We start from the raw sequence: 17309 nt of genomic DNA, 5'->3' as shown, positions 1-17309 counted from the left end.
GGGAGGAAACGCAGTGTACTAAGATTTCAAGAGGTGCTCAAGACCCTTGCCGCATTTACAATCAAATCCGCCCCATATTAGGGGTAAAATTCAGATTTTGCTACATGGGTAAATGAACAAAGGCCAGTTAATATTTGGAAATGGAAGACTGTATTAGTAGCCCAAATGAATGAGATCGCATTAAAAGGAAATAATAGGCTAGAAGGCTAGAGATGGGAACTGGGTCAGATTGCTCCTGCCCCACCTCCATTTGATGTGATTTAAGCAGGCACCAATCCATTCCATTCGAGCAGGATTTTTAAGTAACTGTTTGTTGAGGACCACAATCCCAATCAACATTTTGCTTCAGGACAATTCAGAAATGCTGCAGCATTCTGCAGGATGGAGCAATGGGACTTGGGTCTGCTCCCACTCCATCTCAAAGAAGCAAAATAACTAATACCATTTAAACAATTGATTTTTTTTAAATACACATGGCCTTTCACTTTCTCCATGGAAGCTGGGATAACCACCCCAACAGCAGTTCCTTATTTTGCTTGCGAGTAAAAAAATCACTGAACCCCAACATGGTTGACACCCCACAGCCAGGCAGGCTATTTACAGAAAGTCTAGCCCTCACATACCAAGTCAAGGGCCACAATTGATAATCACAAATGGACCATAGGACATATTATGAGTGCCACTGTATTATAGCAGCCTTATTCTAAGGACCTGAACAGTAGCAAAATAAATTAGGGGATGCTATTGCTCCCTGAAAAAGTAGAAAAACTTAAACTATTGTGGGGCTTATTAATTCACATAAACCTCATATGTAGTAATCTTTACACTGAAAGCGGGGTAAATGCTCATTTTTAGAACTTTGATTCTCCCCAATGAAAGCAGCAACAGGATTCACCTAGTCACATCTTTCTGAAGCAGCCCAAGTCTTAGATTCCATATCAGTACAGTTGAGCCTATATCCAGTCATGCAAGTATATAATTATTCCGTTAAAGAAAATTCTAATAAAGGCATAAAAATGTCCACATATAACAGTTAAAATATTCAGTTTTGAAAAATGCCACCCACCACTGCATAAACAACGAGAGAGATTCTGAGGAGATTATTTCACTTACCAGATAAAAAGTTAAGAGGTAGCCTTCTAGGCACCAGCCCTTTAGGATACTTAGTCCAAGCATTTTCATAGACATTGAGTCTCTCCTCCGCATTGACTAAAGATAGAATTTTTTAAAAAAATAAAGAGTTGAGTTAAATTAATTCCACAGGCCAAAAATAAATTAGGTTGAAAAGTTGGGCTTTGGCTTCTCAATGGTTCAGTATTATGTGCTGAGCAGCTAAGCCACACAGGAAAGTGCTGGTCTAATTCCTAGTTGGGTTAGTTGCCATCAACCAGGGAGTCAATTCAGTTGCTACAATTGGGCTCAGCACTCCTGGGTTCGGGGGTGGGAATTGAGAAAAAACAAAACAGCCAGTGTTTCTACACTTGACGGCTAACTAGCTCACTCGATCGAAAGTGTACATGCATGGACATTGGGCGAGAACCATATCAGGTCTCGTCATAATGCCCTTCCCTTTCCCTGCACTTCTGGTAGAACCATACCCAAGCCTTGGGAAGAGGGTGAAAATTGGCAAGATAAAAGGAAAAGCAGCAAACTCTTCTTTCCACCAACTTTTACATGGCCTACCGTTCACATTTTTGTCAGCACTAGTTGAGAGTTTTTTTTGGTGGTCTTTACCATCAAAGCAACTCTAGCCAACCTTCTTCCCCTTCCCAATTTCCCCCAAATCATTCAAGTTCAAAGTGACATTCCAAGGTGTCTACACAGTTAAGTGAAAATCAACCCCCTCCCCCACTCCCCAGGGAAAGCAAGTAAGCTGTTCATAGGCATGACAATGCCACTCCGATATCAATTGTCAATGGGGCTTCAAAAGAGGTCCCGCCATGATCGTCACTCCACTGCCATACCCAGTCTTACTGCAGCGTGTGAAAGCACTGCGAGAAACACAATACATTTCTAATTACAAAACCTTTGCTTTCCCTTCTATTGTAAAGCATCAAGTGACTATTTTTTCAGAATGCACAAATCACATTCATTACTTTGCAAAGTTATTTTAAATTTTACTCAATTTATTTGTGTTGTTGGCTCAGTTCTTCAGAATATGGAGGCTGACTAGATACTGAATTGGGTAATACAGCAGAAATCAGTTACTATAACTTTACAAAAACACATCAAGACTAATTTATGCAACAGAAGTTTGATCTTGAATTGTCTCATTTCAAACTCCGGTTTCCTAGCTCTTCCCTTCTCCTGCTCAAGGAAGCTCCTCATCACCCAGCGCCATTTCCCAGTCCAAGACCCCAAACTTGCTGTGGGGAACAGAGAATGAAAATCCATATTGTGCCATTCCACAGCAAGACACATCTATGTAATAATAGTTGATTGCCCTTTGAATGTAGTTTTGAGGAATTAGGGAGCCCATTAAAATGTATGATAGCTAAAATCCAAAATCTAAATGTTAACAGTAATAAATAGGCACCTTAACAGAAACATCCACACTTGTAACCATAACTCACCAGGCCTCAGTGCTTTTTCTAATCCTTCATAATAGGCCCAGTTTTCAGGGTTTCTCTCCAGCAACCGTCTGTACACCTCTGCAGCCTCCTTTAGTCTGTTCAGTTTTAACATCAGTTCCCCTGTTTTTAGATTAGATCACGTCATATCTTACATCATAAATGTTATAGTATGACATTACCATTTGGATGAAACATATTACCCATTGAAATTTTTTAAATTAGTCATTTAAGTTTACTGAGCTTTCTTTGGAAGGAGGACAGGGTGCCCAAAGGAAGTTAATAGACATAAGTTCAGAAAAATAAGAATTCTCAAACTGTGCTATTGGAGCATGCACTCTGTCCCTAGAGGCTATAGTGAACCATGTATATTCTGTACTTTGTTTTAAAGGCAGAAACTGCACTTAGTGGTCATGCAGCTAACAGGGACCAATCAGAAAAGTAATCAAGAACCAACTATTCTGAATTCATACATTTACAAAATTTGAAGATTTCATGAATACTGTATTCAGTATTTTAATTCTGTATTTTTTTTTTTTTTTTAAATTCCACCCAGAAAAAAAAGCCACAAAATGTTTGATGGCATGAGGAGAAAGCTGCATTTTAGAAGCTGGAAGTATGCAAAGGGCGAACTGTACTTCATTAATTGTTCTGTCGCTATTTTGTACATCACCCCAAAAGAGACCCTAATTCCTCCGCAGCTGCATAAACACTAAGAATTTGGAGTGGAGAACAAAGCAAGTCATTTAGTACTAGTTTTTAGCCATATTCACCAGTTTAAATTCTAGTACTGGTTATTTTCTCACACTATGTCATTACAGAATGGGACAGTCTTTATACAAGTATCAGAGTTTCTATAAGTTGCAATAGAGAAATTTGCTTTACCTTGGCACTCCTCCACAGCCAGTTTGTCACAAATTTGTTTTTCATGATTGTCGAGATGTTCCAGAGCCTCTTTATACATCCCTCCTTCCCGTAGCACTTGGTTCTGGTAAAGCAGCAGTTCACTATATTCATAATCAATTTTATCAGGAGAAGCCTTTAAAAAAAGAGCAGGGATTTAGTAAATCCTTTGACTTAAGGAACATTTCAGCAAGTGCTTAAAAATAGCAGTACAAAATCAACTCCTCTCTCTCTCCACCCCCCCACCCCAAGGACGATGTGCAGAAGCAAACGAGGTCTTTACTTTGTAAGAATTTACTGCACACATGAAGTGAACATATTGCATTTAAATTGTTTAAAAAAGTTAGTACTTCCTTTTCTTCCCTTTGCTCCTTCAAATTCAGTCACCACCACAGCTTTCACTTGAACCTCTTAGCATCACCTAAAACCTTGGGCTTCAACTGGATATTTGTTACGTAACAGTCAAGAGAGCACTTTCAATCATGTGTGAATTTGAAATATGCATAACGTCCAGAATTTTCCAGCATGTGATTTGTGCAGTTGAATCCTATGAGGATTTGAAAATGTATTTGCTTTTTCCAAAAGGCCGAAGGAAACTGGTGCACAAGTCTAAAAACACACCAGAAGTGTACATTAAAAAAACTGCAGCCATGAGTTTCCATCCATTTATTTTAACAAGCAGAAAATTTATACTTTAAGGCAGGAACAGAAAGATAGAAACTGGCTGATGAAGAAACATGCTGGTGGTACCCGACATGCTGTGAGGAGTGGAGACCCAAGAGTTCTAAAGGTGCCAGCAGTACTTTGGCTCCCATTCGCTTGCCCCCCCCCACCACAACACTATTGAGTTGTGCTTCCAATACTGCTATATCCCAGCAAACTCAATGCTCAAAGACCCACTCCCTAGTCTTGCTGGACTGCAGGGTCTCCCTCCTCAGACTTCATCCCCCTTCCTAGATCAGGCAACCCATTCTTGGAGCTCTCAAACTTCTAGATGCACCTCCCCAATGCTCCTATGTCCCTCTCCCAGTTATTCCCACCCCCTGCTCCCAGTGTTCCTCATAACCCCCCTCTCCAATGTGCCCAGACCCCTGGGGCCCGACCCAGATTCTGGAAACACCTCAAAATACTTCCAAAACCCTGTCATCCCAGTACTGCCAAATCCTAGGGCCACTCCGAATGTTGTTAAATTCAGTGTCCTTGATAATACAGCAAACTTTGTGCTATCCGGCACCGAGCTGTTGCCGTTCCCTCAAAACTGCCGGACAAACCAGCATTAATGTTGAAGCATATGGAGCTCAGCTCCGTATCTGGCAACAAACACACTTGCTTAGCAACAGCTTCTAAACAGCCGGCCGTACCTTGGAAGCGTCTCTGTCGCTTAGCAACAGCTTCAGAGAGACTTTGCAGAGCCTGACTGTTGAAAAAAAGCCACGAGAAGAAAAAAAACCTAACAAAACGGCTCCTGATTTTTGCCAGTGGCTCAAGCTTGCCGGACATTTAGCCTCCGGATAACACAGTTTCCTGTACTACTTCCACTGTTTTTATAAAACATCTCACTTACTTATCAATACTACAGGACATCTGCTAGTATATTAAATATTCACATTTGCACTTACTTCCGACCTACAAAACAGTACATCCTGCTGTCGCACCTTTCCCATTAGAAATTCCTATAGCTACATTTATAATGGATTGCTCATGTAAACTAATCTTGCTGCAATTACACCTTCCCACCATTGGTGAAGCTGCAGTGCCTCACTTTTGCACCTCCCACCTCCTGCACGATTTGCTATTTAAAATATAAATAAATCTAAAACCAAGACATTATGTAAAAATTAGAACAGAATGTATGAATTGGTTCAATTATCTCCCAATCTCTAACCCCATTTCAGCTAAAGACTACTCTTGGCATTGACTCCCTATGTGAAATACCACAGGAGATTGACTAGTACAAAAAAATAAGCGAATGGCTGAAAATAACCTACATTAAATTTCTCCTCAGAGATCACAACAACTTGCATTTATATAGCACATTTTATATAGAAATAAGCCCCAAAGTGCTTTGCAGAAGTGTAATCAAAAAGTGGATACTGAAACCAAAGGAGGTGATATTAGGAAGGGTGACCAAAAGGTTTTAAGGAGAGTTTTAAAGGAGGTAAAGAGGCAAAGGGCTTCAGGAAGGGAATTCCAGATTGTGGGTGGCTCAAGGCGTACCGTGGCTGCAGTGTGTACCATCTACAAGATGCACTGCAGCAACTCACCAAGGCTCCTTCGGCAGCACCTCCCAAACCTGTGATCTCTACCACCTAGAAGGACAAGGGCAGCAGAAACACCACCACCTCCAAGTTCCCCACCATCCTGACTTAGAAGTATATCGTCGATCCTTCATCGTTGCTGGGTCAAAATCCTGGAACACCCTTCCTAACAGCACTGTGGGAGTACCTTCACCACACGGACTGCAGCGGTTCAAGGCGGCGTCTCATCACCACCTTCTCAAGGGCAATTAGGAATGGGCAATAAATGCTGGCTTTGCCAGCGACGCCCATGGGGGGGGGGGGAAGGGAAGAGAGGGGCTCAAGAGGCCAGAGTCAAGAGGAATGGAGTTCAGCAGGTGTGGAGGTGTTGAGGTGGATGGTTGTACAGCTGAAGGAGGTTACAGAGATTATAAGGGATTGAAACACCAAGATGAGCATTTTAAATTTGAGATATTGGGAAACAGATCCGACGGAGGTCACGAGGACAGAGGTGATGGATGAGCAGGACCTGTGTATGGGAGAAGATACAAACAACAGAATTTTGCATATGCTGAAGTCTAGAGGTTAGAGGATGGGTGGCCAGCCCAAAGCATTTGAATCGTTGAGTCTGGAGGTGACAAAGGCATGGTTGAGAGTTTCAATGACAAATAGCGGAGGTAGGTGATCTAAGTGAGGTGGAAGTCTGCGATGGAACAGGTATGGCGTTCGACTAATCACCACAGAACCACATAGAAATTACACATGTATAGCCCAAATCTTTATGCATCTGCTTATCCCGTGCATTTGGAATTCAATATCCATTCCACGCGTCACACGATGTGATCAGAACTACCATTGTTAGCTATGTTTCGTGTCCTCCTCGTCCCCTACTTCAGCAATTTTCACCACTCCCATCTTTAAGGTGCTGACTTCTTGCATGCAGATCAAACCTGGGGCCTGATCAGCATGACTCAACCATTCATCAAAAACACTGAGTAACTGGTGGATCCGCCATTGATGGCCGTGCCTTCAGCTGCCTAGGCCCTAAGCCCTGGAATTCCCTCCCTAAACCTCTCCGACTCTCTCTCCTCCTTTAAGACACTCCTTAAAACTTTGACCAAGATTTTGGTCACCTGTCTCAATAGCTCCATATGTGACTCGGTCAAATTTTGTTTGATAACACTCCTATGAAGCACCTTGGAACATTTAACTACAATAATGCAAGTTGTTGTTGTTTTGACCAGCGAGTGCTTGCTATAACCATGTCAGCTGTGTTCTTCATCCATAATACCCTAAAACACTAACAGGTCAGCAATGAAAGAATAGCTCATATTTTTGTTGAGTCAACTTCTACAATCACCACCTAAACAGAACTGTGCTCCCAAAACCAATTATGCACATACATTAAACCGTTCAACAGCTATGAAATTACAAGCCCCACAATTTCACCAAGCATTATGGGCTGCTCCTACTGCATACTACTCCATATACTAACAAGCCAACATACTGGAATACCACACGTCATAAAGTAGAAGCTTCTTCCAAAAACAGAACTGTACCAAAAGTTGCACAAATGCATCATGTAACAAAACACCACTTTATAAATCGGAAGGTGGGAAGTGGCGTTCCACAGGGATCAGTGCTGGGTCCACTGTGGTTCACCATTACATAAACGATTTGGACTCGGGAATCGGAAGTACAATTTCAAAATGTGTGGATGACACCAAATTGGGGTGTATAGGTAATATGGAGGAAGACTGCGTCGAAATACAAGACAGCATTAATAAACTTAAGAATGGGTGTGTAAATGGCAAATTAATTTCAATATAGATGTGAGGTGGTGCATTTTGGTCAGAGGAATAAGGAAGCCACATACTCCTTGGAAAATAAGAGTCGAAATGTGGTAGAGGAGCAAAGGGATCTGGGGTACAGATTCACAAATTGAAAGCAGTAACGCAGGTCAACAAGGCCATAAAAATGCAAAGGGTTCATTTCTAGAGGAACAGAAATTAAAAACAGATAAGTTATGTTAAACTTATAGAACTTTGGTTAGACCACACTTAGAATACTGTGCACAGTTCTGGTCTCAGTATTACAAAAAGGAGAGAGACTGGAGAAGATGCAAGAAGGATTTACACAACTGATACCAGAACTGAGAGGTTACAACTATCAGAAAAAAATTGAACAGACTAGGGCTCTTTTCTCTAGAAAGAGAAAGCTGGTGGGTGTCCCAATAGATGTCTTCAAAATTATGAAAGGGTTTATACCGTACATAAGAATTAGGAGCAGGAGTAGGTCATACAGCCCTTCGAGCCCGCTCCACCATTCAATAAGATCATGGCTGCTCTTCGACCTCAACTCCATTTCACTGCCCGATCCCCATAGAGTCCAAGAATCTATCGATCTCAGCCTTGAATATACTCAGACTCAGCATCCACAGCCCTTTCAGGTAGAGAATTCCAAAGATTCTCAACCCTCCGAGTGAAGAAATTCCTCCTCATCTCAGTCTTAAATGGCCGACCCCTTAACCTGAGACTATGCCCCCTAGTTCGAGACTCTCCAGCCAACCTCTCAGCATCTACCCTGTCAATCCCCCTCAGAATCTTATATGTTTCAATGAGATCACCTCTCATTCTTCTAAACTTCAGAGAGTATAGGCCCAATCTACTCAATCTCTAGCCACAGAGAACTTGTTTCCATTACTGGGGGGGGGGGGGGGGGGGGGGAGGGAGGAGGGGGTGGAGAAAACAGTTCAATACCAGAGGCAATATTCGAGATAATCACTAATAAATCCAATGACGAATTCAGGAGAAACTTGTTTACTCACAGAATGGTTAGAACGTGGAAGTTGCTACCATATGGAGTAATTGAGGACGAATAGCATTGATGCATTTAAGGGGAAGCTATATAAGTAAGAGGGAGAAAGGAACAGAAGTATATGTTGATAGGGTTAGATGAAGTAGAGTCGGAGGAGGCTCACGTGGAGCATTAACACTGGTATAGAGCAGTTGGGCCAAATGGTCTGTTTGTGCTGCAAATGTATAATTCAAATTATATTACTACCTGCACTCACGGAATACATATCTCTCAATTTTACATACAGTATCTTCCATATAGTAAACTGTACTACTGTGAATATGTTTGTTGATCACTATAGGTTTAAAAATCTTCAATAGTGCTACCTAACTATGCAGAAGCTGTAAGTAGTTGGAGACTCTGGGAAGAGAGAAAAGATGCACTGATATGTCACAGAATGTCAAATGTTTGTGCAAATCTCTTTAGAACTGGTGCAAAAGGGACAAAAGTCAGACCTACCGCACAATTTTACTAGAGAATAAAAGCAAAAGAAATTGAAATAAACGAATCAGAATAAATTTGATTTAACACAAACAAAAGGTGCCATCGAGATGGTAAATAACAGCTGGCAACATATCAGTTTAGCTAATCCAACATCTGTAACCTGTTTGGCAGTCATCTGTCTACCATTCAACTTCTACCACATTGGCCTTCACCTCTCATAACCATGAATTTGCCCGTAGTAAACATCTGTCACTTGTCAGCCTAATCAATCCAGATCCCTCTTAACCAGTCCAATTGTTCCATTATTTGCAGCCCTTGCCCTCAGTTTTGCACTAGCAATACAGGGTGGGCGGCCTGAATCCGGCAACCTCAGGACCGAGGCCGGCCAGTTTTTGTGTTTTTCCAGACTTCGGAACGTGTTTGATGTCTGAAGTCTGGAAATATCGCAACCTGAGCTCGGGCGTTTCCGGACTTCAGAAACACGTTCCGAGTCCAGAAATGCCTGGGCCCGGCTGGCGGCGGAAACAGGGTGTCCGGATTCCGGAGCATTTTACGGATTCCGCACGACCCTGCCACCAATCGTCCCGGAGTCTGGATTCCTGAACTCCGGATTTCGGACGCTCAACCTGTATTAGGAATTGAAGTCACACTGTGCTTCAAGTTAAGTTTACGTTGTGTGTACTTTAGAATCAAGAAAATTATAACATCTAGTTTTCAGGGTCCAAAATACAAAATTGCATTAAAAACCAGAACTCTGGCCACAGGTTAGATGTATGTATGTAAATAAAACATGCAATTCAAGATCCTGACCACCTCCTTCCCCTTCCTCCCCTGACCTTGGCTATCAAAATGCTAAGCTCTAAAAACAAATCTGATTTGCAACAAGCATACTTATAAGAATTCCATTTATGCAACATGTGCAATTTTAATGCATTACAACTAGTGAATGATCTCAATTATCTTCCTGAAACTTGCAAGCTGTGAGGAAACTTAAAGTAACTTGACAGTTGAAGGGTCTTCTTAGTGGGCCAGAACTTCGGGTGCTGCGTACTCGCGCGAAGGCCCAACGAAAGTGCCGGTTTCGTGCATGCGCGGGAAACCGGAACTTCCGTTCCCTTAAAGGGGTTCACAGGTCAAATGCGTGCGCCGGAGAGGCAGCGCGTACGCTTGGAACTTCCAGTTTTTTTGCAGGTTTCTCCGGATGGGTAAGTCTCCAGGAGCTACGCTTGTAAAAAGCAGTCGCAAGGCCTGCTTTTAACAAGGTAAGTGGTGAATTAAGTTAAATTAAAACATTTTTTCTACAAGTTTATTATTTTTAAATACTTTAAAGAAAGGTAAGTTTATTTTAGCCCCGTTAGAAACGAATTAATTTTTTCAAAAATTTAAACTGTTTAAAATAGTTATTTAATGTAATTTATAGTTATTTTAAAAATGTGATTTTTAAAAAATTTATTTGAAGTTTTAGTGATGTTTTGGGACTGAATTGTATTCATAAATTTGACAGGTCTTCCTGTCAAATCTATGAATACAGATTCCGTGCTACCATTGGCTCTCCATGGCCCACGTGATCACAGGGGACGCTTCGAACTAACTGCGCCCCTGGGATACGCAAGCACTGCGCGCCGGCAGTTGGAGCAGGCCCAGGATCGGAATCCCATGCAGGCCCACAGCACAACGGCTGGCGCGCTAGGTAAGTGCAGGTCGGAGGCTTGCACCCGCGGGAAGCCCCCGACCCGAATTTCTGGGCCAATGAATGGCATTTATACCAGACCACCTTGACCATATTCAGTTAGTAAAAAATGCAGCCAGATTGATTTAGAAGAGGCAAACCCAGCTAACTGTCATAATTTGACATTCCAGAGATTTAAGGGATTGAGTGACAAGCAAAAAACATAAAAATTAAACACAGGAATATTTTTTATCTACTTTCCAGATCTCCCTCTCCTATGTGTTGGAGTATATTTTGTAAGTGGTGTGATTTAGATCTTTCATGGCTCTCTGTTTGGAGGGTGAGGAATATGATCCTTCAATTTCCATAAGGCAAGCATTCTCTTCAAAATTATGGCTCTTATTTAAGATTTGCCAAGATACATTGCCTTTTCACTGTGTATCACGTTTCTGGACAGATGACGAGGCTGAATTCCTTTGATCGGCTTTGGATAGGTTGATTTCACAGCTCTATATTGATTTCTATGGATATGGAGAGCTCATCTCACTTAAAATATTCAAGTAGCTAATCTTGATTCTAAAATTTACAATGAGGAATGAAAGCTGTTTAGTCTGAAGTTACTAGACCAAAGAGCCACTGTCTGCAGGAGGGACAACTGAAAATTCTCCACTGTGCCTACTGCACACCAGCATGGTGCATTATAGGTGGCCTGAAATTACAGAACAATATTGGACTGGGTGCAGTCACTGGCTCCCACATTCTCAACTTGTCCTATCACCCGGTCATATTAGCCCACTAGTCTGCAGTCAAGTATATAGCAGTGACCCTAGTGCTATATCAGAGCTGTGTGTGGGGGAACACCTGGACAACAATGATCACAATATAATTAGATTTAATCTCATTAGCCAAGCAAAGACTACTGACAATTTAATGTAGGAGTGAGAATTGACACCATTGTGTAGCCAATGAGTTGGAGGTGGGGAAGGACTTACAGCAAACAGTCTATTTAAACACCAAACTACAGCAAACATAACTCGAGCAAAACTACAGCAGAGACTCCCGATAAAAGCAGGATTATTTCTCCAGCAAAATTAAGTGAATGGACAATAATTAGATAATACAAATTATGTGCGTAAAATCATTCCCAGTCATTTACAGCATGATTGACAGGAGAATTACCCAATCATCCCCATTCTGGACAGGACTTGTGGTGTCACTATATGTAGATATTTAATGCTAATTGCTAATTTTTTTTAAATGGTGGAAGATTTGGGGAACAGTTGATTGGGTAATCCTAGTAGGCCGGGAAATTAATGCCGAGTATAAACGAGTAGTCTTTAAAACCCTTCTAAAGCAGAAAGAAGCCATGCATGTCCCAAGGGTTAACAAACAAGGTACATGGCAAAACGAAACAGCCAACTAGATATGTGCAAGGACAAATCAGACTTAAGCAAAAATACTTTCAGATTAAAGGATTATAATTCACAGAAGAGAAAAGAAACAAAAACTTATGCAATTAAGGGAAACAAAAGCAGCTATCAGATCAGAGATTAATGAAGCGGATAGTAGACCATTGCAGTAGCAATGGCAAAAGCTTTTTAAGCTACATTAGGAGTCAAAGGACCATTATTAAGGAATATAAAAGGGAATGATTTTACGCACATAATTCGTATTATCTAATTATCGTCCATTCACTTCATTTTGCTGGAGAAATAATCCTGCTTTTATCGGGAGTCTCTGCTGTAGTTTTGATCACGAGTTCGGTTTGCTGTAGTTCGGTGTTTAAATAGACTCTGTTTGCTGTAAGTTCCTCCCCACATCCAACTCATTGGCTACACAGTAATGTCAATACTCACGCCTTAGGACAGATTAAAATGGGCTCCCAAGTATGGCAATGATGTTAAATGATTACTTCAAATCTGTCTTCACTCCTGTAGATGATGCTCAATTACCAGCTATGGGTTACGCTGCAGATAAGAAAATTATAAATACTGAAATAGCTGAGGATGTATGTAGACAGAAAAAGGAAGCTTAAAATAGATCAAGCTGCTGGTCCAGATGACATCCACCAGAGGGTGATTAAAGCGATGTGACATGTGTTTTGCAAGCCCATTCACATATTTTTGACAGCTCACTAGAGTCTAGGATTGTTCCCTTGGATTGGAAGAATGCTCACGTCGTTCAGATTTTCAAAAAGCAGAACAAGTCAGGTCTAGGGAACTATAGGCCCATTAATCTGACATCAATTATAGGTAAGATGCTTGAAGGGATCATAAGAGATGCTCTGTGATCACCTGGATAGAGACGGAGTTATCAGAGACACAACGTGACTTCAGGAAAAGAAGGTTGTGAGACTTACTAGTTTGCTGGAATTTTCTGAAGTTACTAGGTTAGATGATGAGGGTATCCCAGTAGACAGTCTACTTAGAGTTTCAGAAAGGCTTTGATAAGGTACCTCACAGTAGGTTACTCTACAAGACAGAATCTTGTGGAATCAGTGGCTAGTTGCTACAATGGATTAAAGAATTGGCTGCAACCCGCAGGCAGAAAGTTATTATACAGCCGTCTGTGGATCTGCTTGGATGCCAGTTACCTATAGTGCCCAACAGGGATCAATGTTCGGACCATTGCTTTTTACTATCTTCATGAATGACCTAGATATGGGTGTTGGGGAAATGGTCTGCAAGTTTGCCAATGATACAAAAATGTGTGCAAGCAATACAACGGTGGAGAACAAATTTCTGTAAGCAGATTTAGATGTGAAGGAGGAATGGTATTTAATTGAGAAGTGCATTGTTCTGCATTTGAGCAGGACCAACATCAAGTATACTTACACTTTACATGGAACAGAATTGAAATCGGTTGAGAAAAGGATCTTAACAATTCATAATACTCTAAAGGTTCGTGACCAATGCTGAGAAGCCATAGCCAAAGCAAATAGGGTAATCGGCAGCAATAACAGGACGATTCAATATAAAACTCTCACAATTTTATCCTTGTAGAAGACCTTGGTTAGACCACATTTAGAATACTGCATCCAGTTTTGGCCCCCTCATATGGTGGAGGATATAGAGGCTTTGAAAAAGGTTTTGAGGTGGGCCATAAGAATGATTCCCAGCTTAAATAACCTTAGTGACTCAGATAGGCTTAAAAGCCCAGGTCTATTCACTTGAGATGCATAGACGTCACAGGTTATATGATCGATGTACATAAAATAGTTAAAGGACTAGACTGTGTTCCTATGGATTATTTCAATTTTAATTGATCAGGGAATTGCAGGGGCCATGAGTATAAGTTACACAAGGGTAGGGCATGGTTAGTTGTTATATGACTCTTCTTTCCCAGACAATAGTAGGCCTATAGAACAAGTTGCTGGCTCATGCAGTTAGTGCTGACTCTCTGTATACTGTCAAGAAAGCTGGAGCAGTTCCTGGCTAGGGCAGAGATCATGTCTTATAAAAGTTCGGTGAAATACCTTATATATAAGCATGGTCAACAAGGTCTCCTGGACTAGTTTTTACAGCCTAAAAGGGTTGTAGCAGAATTTCTCCCCCTAATTGGCCATAGGGTTTTGGCTGTTTATTTGCCTCTCCCAGGAGATATCATTGTTGCTGGTGGGTAGGAGGTGTCTAATTACGATGCTTCAAGCATCATGACTGTGTGCAGCAGGCTTTATGGACCAGATTGTCTTTTCCTGCCCGTCACGTTTGCAAATCCATTACAGGTATCTCACCCAATCCAATGCAAGTCTTGGGTTTTTGTGGCAATTCCATTGCACAAGATGACACTTAATCCCTACAATACAACACTGGCTACACTTTAACAGTATTTCATTGGCTAAAGTGCTTTGGGATGTCCGGAGGTAGTGAAAGGCACAATATAATGCAAGTTCTTTCTTTAATCAATCTCCCTTCTTACTTAGTGGCATTGGGGTTTTGCATGGCTCTATATTTCTCCTTCTTCCATCACAATGTATAGGGACCAGGAACCTAGCCCAAAGAATCTTCAAGCTTTTTTCTAGTACAAATTCCATGGCTTCTTGTTCTGGTACCAACCACAACTCAATCTCCACTTAGTTCTTGAAAAGACTATCCCACAGTACTGCTCAACTTTATTTAGTCGATCTTTTAAACTTATTATTGATTGGTTTAACCTTGCCTCGGGAGTTCTAACTTACCAACTTCTAAAGTTGATCACTCTTGCATTCTGCTATATATAGTGGAATGTTTATATTTTTCCCTCTTAAAAAAAATTTCAAACTTGCATTTAAATTTTGGTTTTTTTTCTTCCTTTGCATGTTCTAGCTATTTCGATGCAACTGAAAATTCCAAAAGCTCAAGTTGAAAAAAAATTTATGCTGGAAATCAAATGAAAGAAAATGCAGCAATTACAAAATAGATCTGTCAGCCTCTCAACAGTTAACAGGTTAACATTTCAGCTTTAACATTAATCTGCTCGTTCTTTTTACAGATTGCAACAAAGTTATTTACAGTATTGTGTTTTTGTTTATTTAATACATCAGTGAGTTCTGAGAGAAAATACCTAACTTATATATAAAACAACATTTCAATAATAGCGTAAGCAGTTTAATATATCACAAAGGAACTGGGTTTTGGAGTCTTCCAGAACAAAATGCACCCGTGAAGTAGACTATAGCATACCTGCTGTGTCTTCCTGAATTCTTCTAGAATTTTTGAAGCCATGTCATAATCTTCCAGTAAGTGGTACGCAATAGCATAGCCAATCCAGGAGGCTCGCTGAGCAGGGCGAAGCTGAAGTAACTGGTACCTGGTTTCCTGAAATATACCAAAAACGATGAGGGCTTGTGGTAATTAGTCATGGTTAAACCAAATTAAAATGAAATTGAGATCAGCACTTTAAATTTATTAAAAATGTATTCAAGATTAAAAATTTTACAGTTGGATAGACACATGAATGGGCAACTTTCCTGGTGCAGTTTTGATCTCGATTTCAGGACAGCTGTGGATAAAAGTGCAGCTGTCATCAAAAAGTGATGGCTAAAGCAACACTCATCCTGCTCATAAATATCTTAAAACTGATGAAAGGTCATTGACCTGAAACGTTATTTTTGTTTCTCTCTCCACAGATGCTGCCTGACCTGCTGAGTATTTCCAACATTTTCTGTTTTTATTTCAGATTTCCAGCATCCAGAGTATTTTGTATTTGTCTTAAAACTATAGTTGGCCATGTTAAAATAGTATTTTCCTTCAGCAGTTGTACTACAACCTGTTGTAGATAAATGATAGTCAGCAAGGAACGTTACAATAAAAAGGAGAACATTTGAACACGGCATTGTAGCAAGGGGCATTTTTCATCATACTTAGATTTGGATCAAGCGGTGGAGTCCAATTATCCAAATTTTATGAGACAGATCCTGATTAAAACATTTTGTGATGTGCTGCTTCAGTCCATTGCACCAGCAGGCCACTGGTTCACTCAAGTTTCTCACATAGAAAGTTTATTTTGTATCAGCTGTAAAAATCAAGAGGTTTACTCAAAAGTATTAGCAGTGACCTGTGGTTAAGTTGCCGGATTGAATGTTTGGTCAAAAAAAGGCATGTATCCCAAAGGACCGAGAGAGCAGATGGAAAAAAGCAGACAACAGGTTTATTTGTTGAAAACTGAGAATTAAGAAGTGTTTCATCTCAATTCATAAATTCCACAGTCCCGATCAATGGAAAATCCCCATCTGAAGCCAAGTCACAAACACTTTGAAGATACAAATACTTCGAAGATACCCCATTCCTACAACCAAGTGGTGCTGTAATGAACACAATTACCCTGTGGCATGCGATGAAGTAAAGCTAGATATCAAAGTAATTTACATGACAATATTTCACTTCAAATCATAGGATTCACTCTCAAACACATTGCCTATAACAACTTCATATAAAAAAATAAGTTAGATAAAAATAGAATAAAACTAGCGCAAGAACTCCACCAGTACATTACAAATTACACAGGCTGGGGTGTGTGGCCAAAAATCTAACATCTCATTTGTGCATTACAAGTTATATTCTATACCTTGTATTGCACTCAAGCCTATTTATTTCCCTTTCTATTTGATATAACTGTACAATGTACAGTAGGTATTCATTTTTGCCAGCAGGCAGAGTCTGCGGCAGCCATTTCCATCCAGGCATGTGACAGAAGTAAAAAAAAACTTTTTACAGCGCCATCTTGTGACAGAGCCAATACATCAACTGGAAGGGCTCATTTTTTTTCTTTTTCTTCTTGAAAGCACTGACCCATTCTTAGGTACTGTTTGATATTCTGACGAGTTTAGAAAGTGCAGCACTACAGTGGAGCCTGACCCCGTATTCATCTGCACATTTTCCAGTTGGAGTCACTGGTTTATGATCAGCAGCGTAAACTCAGATTTATTTTTCCCCTCTCTAACCTTGGGGTACAATCGTACCATAACCTAGCTAACAACAATTAGCTCAACACAGACCAAGATTAAAAACCGGGGCCATTGTGATCGATATGGCCCAGTACCACTTGACATGGTGCCTTTACCTACTGACCCATGAGGGAATTTCCCAAAGCAACTGCTAACCAAGTTTTACATTAACTGATTAAAATTATTTGCTTTAAGAACTTTTGTAA

At 40.6% G+C, this 17309-nt stretch overlaps 1 protein-coding gene across 2 annotated transcripts in view; it reads right to left on the bottom strand.

The window, feature by feature from the left end:
- Positions 1 to 17309, bottom strand: part of naa15a (N-alpha-acetyltransferase 15, NatA auxiliary subunit a) — a 68974-nt gene that overhangs the window by 24501 nt on the left and 27164 nt on the right. For both annotated transcript variants that reach the window (XR_015081306.1, XM_086008569.1), the window contains exons 5-8: positions 15341 to 15475; positions 3456 to 3609; positions 2574 to 2693; positions 1114 to 1209 (exon numbers count right to left, since the gene is read on the bottom strand). Coding sequence is in view for 1 of the 2 variants with exons in the window: in XM_086008569.1 (XP_085864695.1) it covers positions 1114 to 1209; positions 2574 to 2693; positions 3456 to 3609; positions 15341 to 15475 (505 nt within the window). In the remaining variant the exon portion in view is untranslated. The remainder of the gene's footprint in view (positions 1 to 1113; positions 1210 to 2573; positions 2694 to 3455; positions 3610 to 15340; positions 15476 to 17309) is intronic.

The sequence above is a fragment of the Somniosus microcephalus genome, chromosome 2 (assembly GCF_052327205.1).
Source record: "Somniosus microcephalus isolate GS21.2 chromosome 2, FLI_Smic_1.0, whole genome shotgun sequence".
Taxonomy (NCBI): Eukaryota; Metazoa; Chordata; class Chondrichthyes; order Squaliformes; family Somniosidae; genus Somniosus; species Somniosus microcephalus.
The sequence above is the reverse complement of the archived record's forward strand: the minus strand, read 5'-3'. Positions and strand labels throughout refer to the sequence as shown.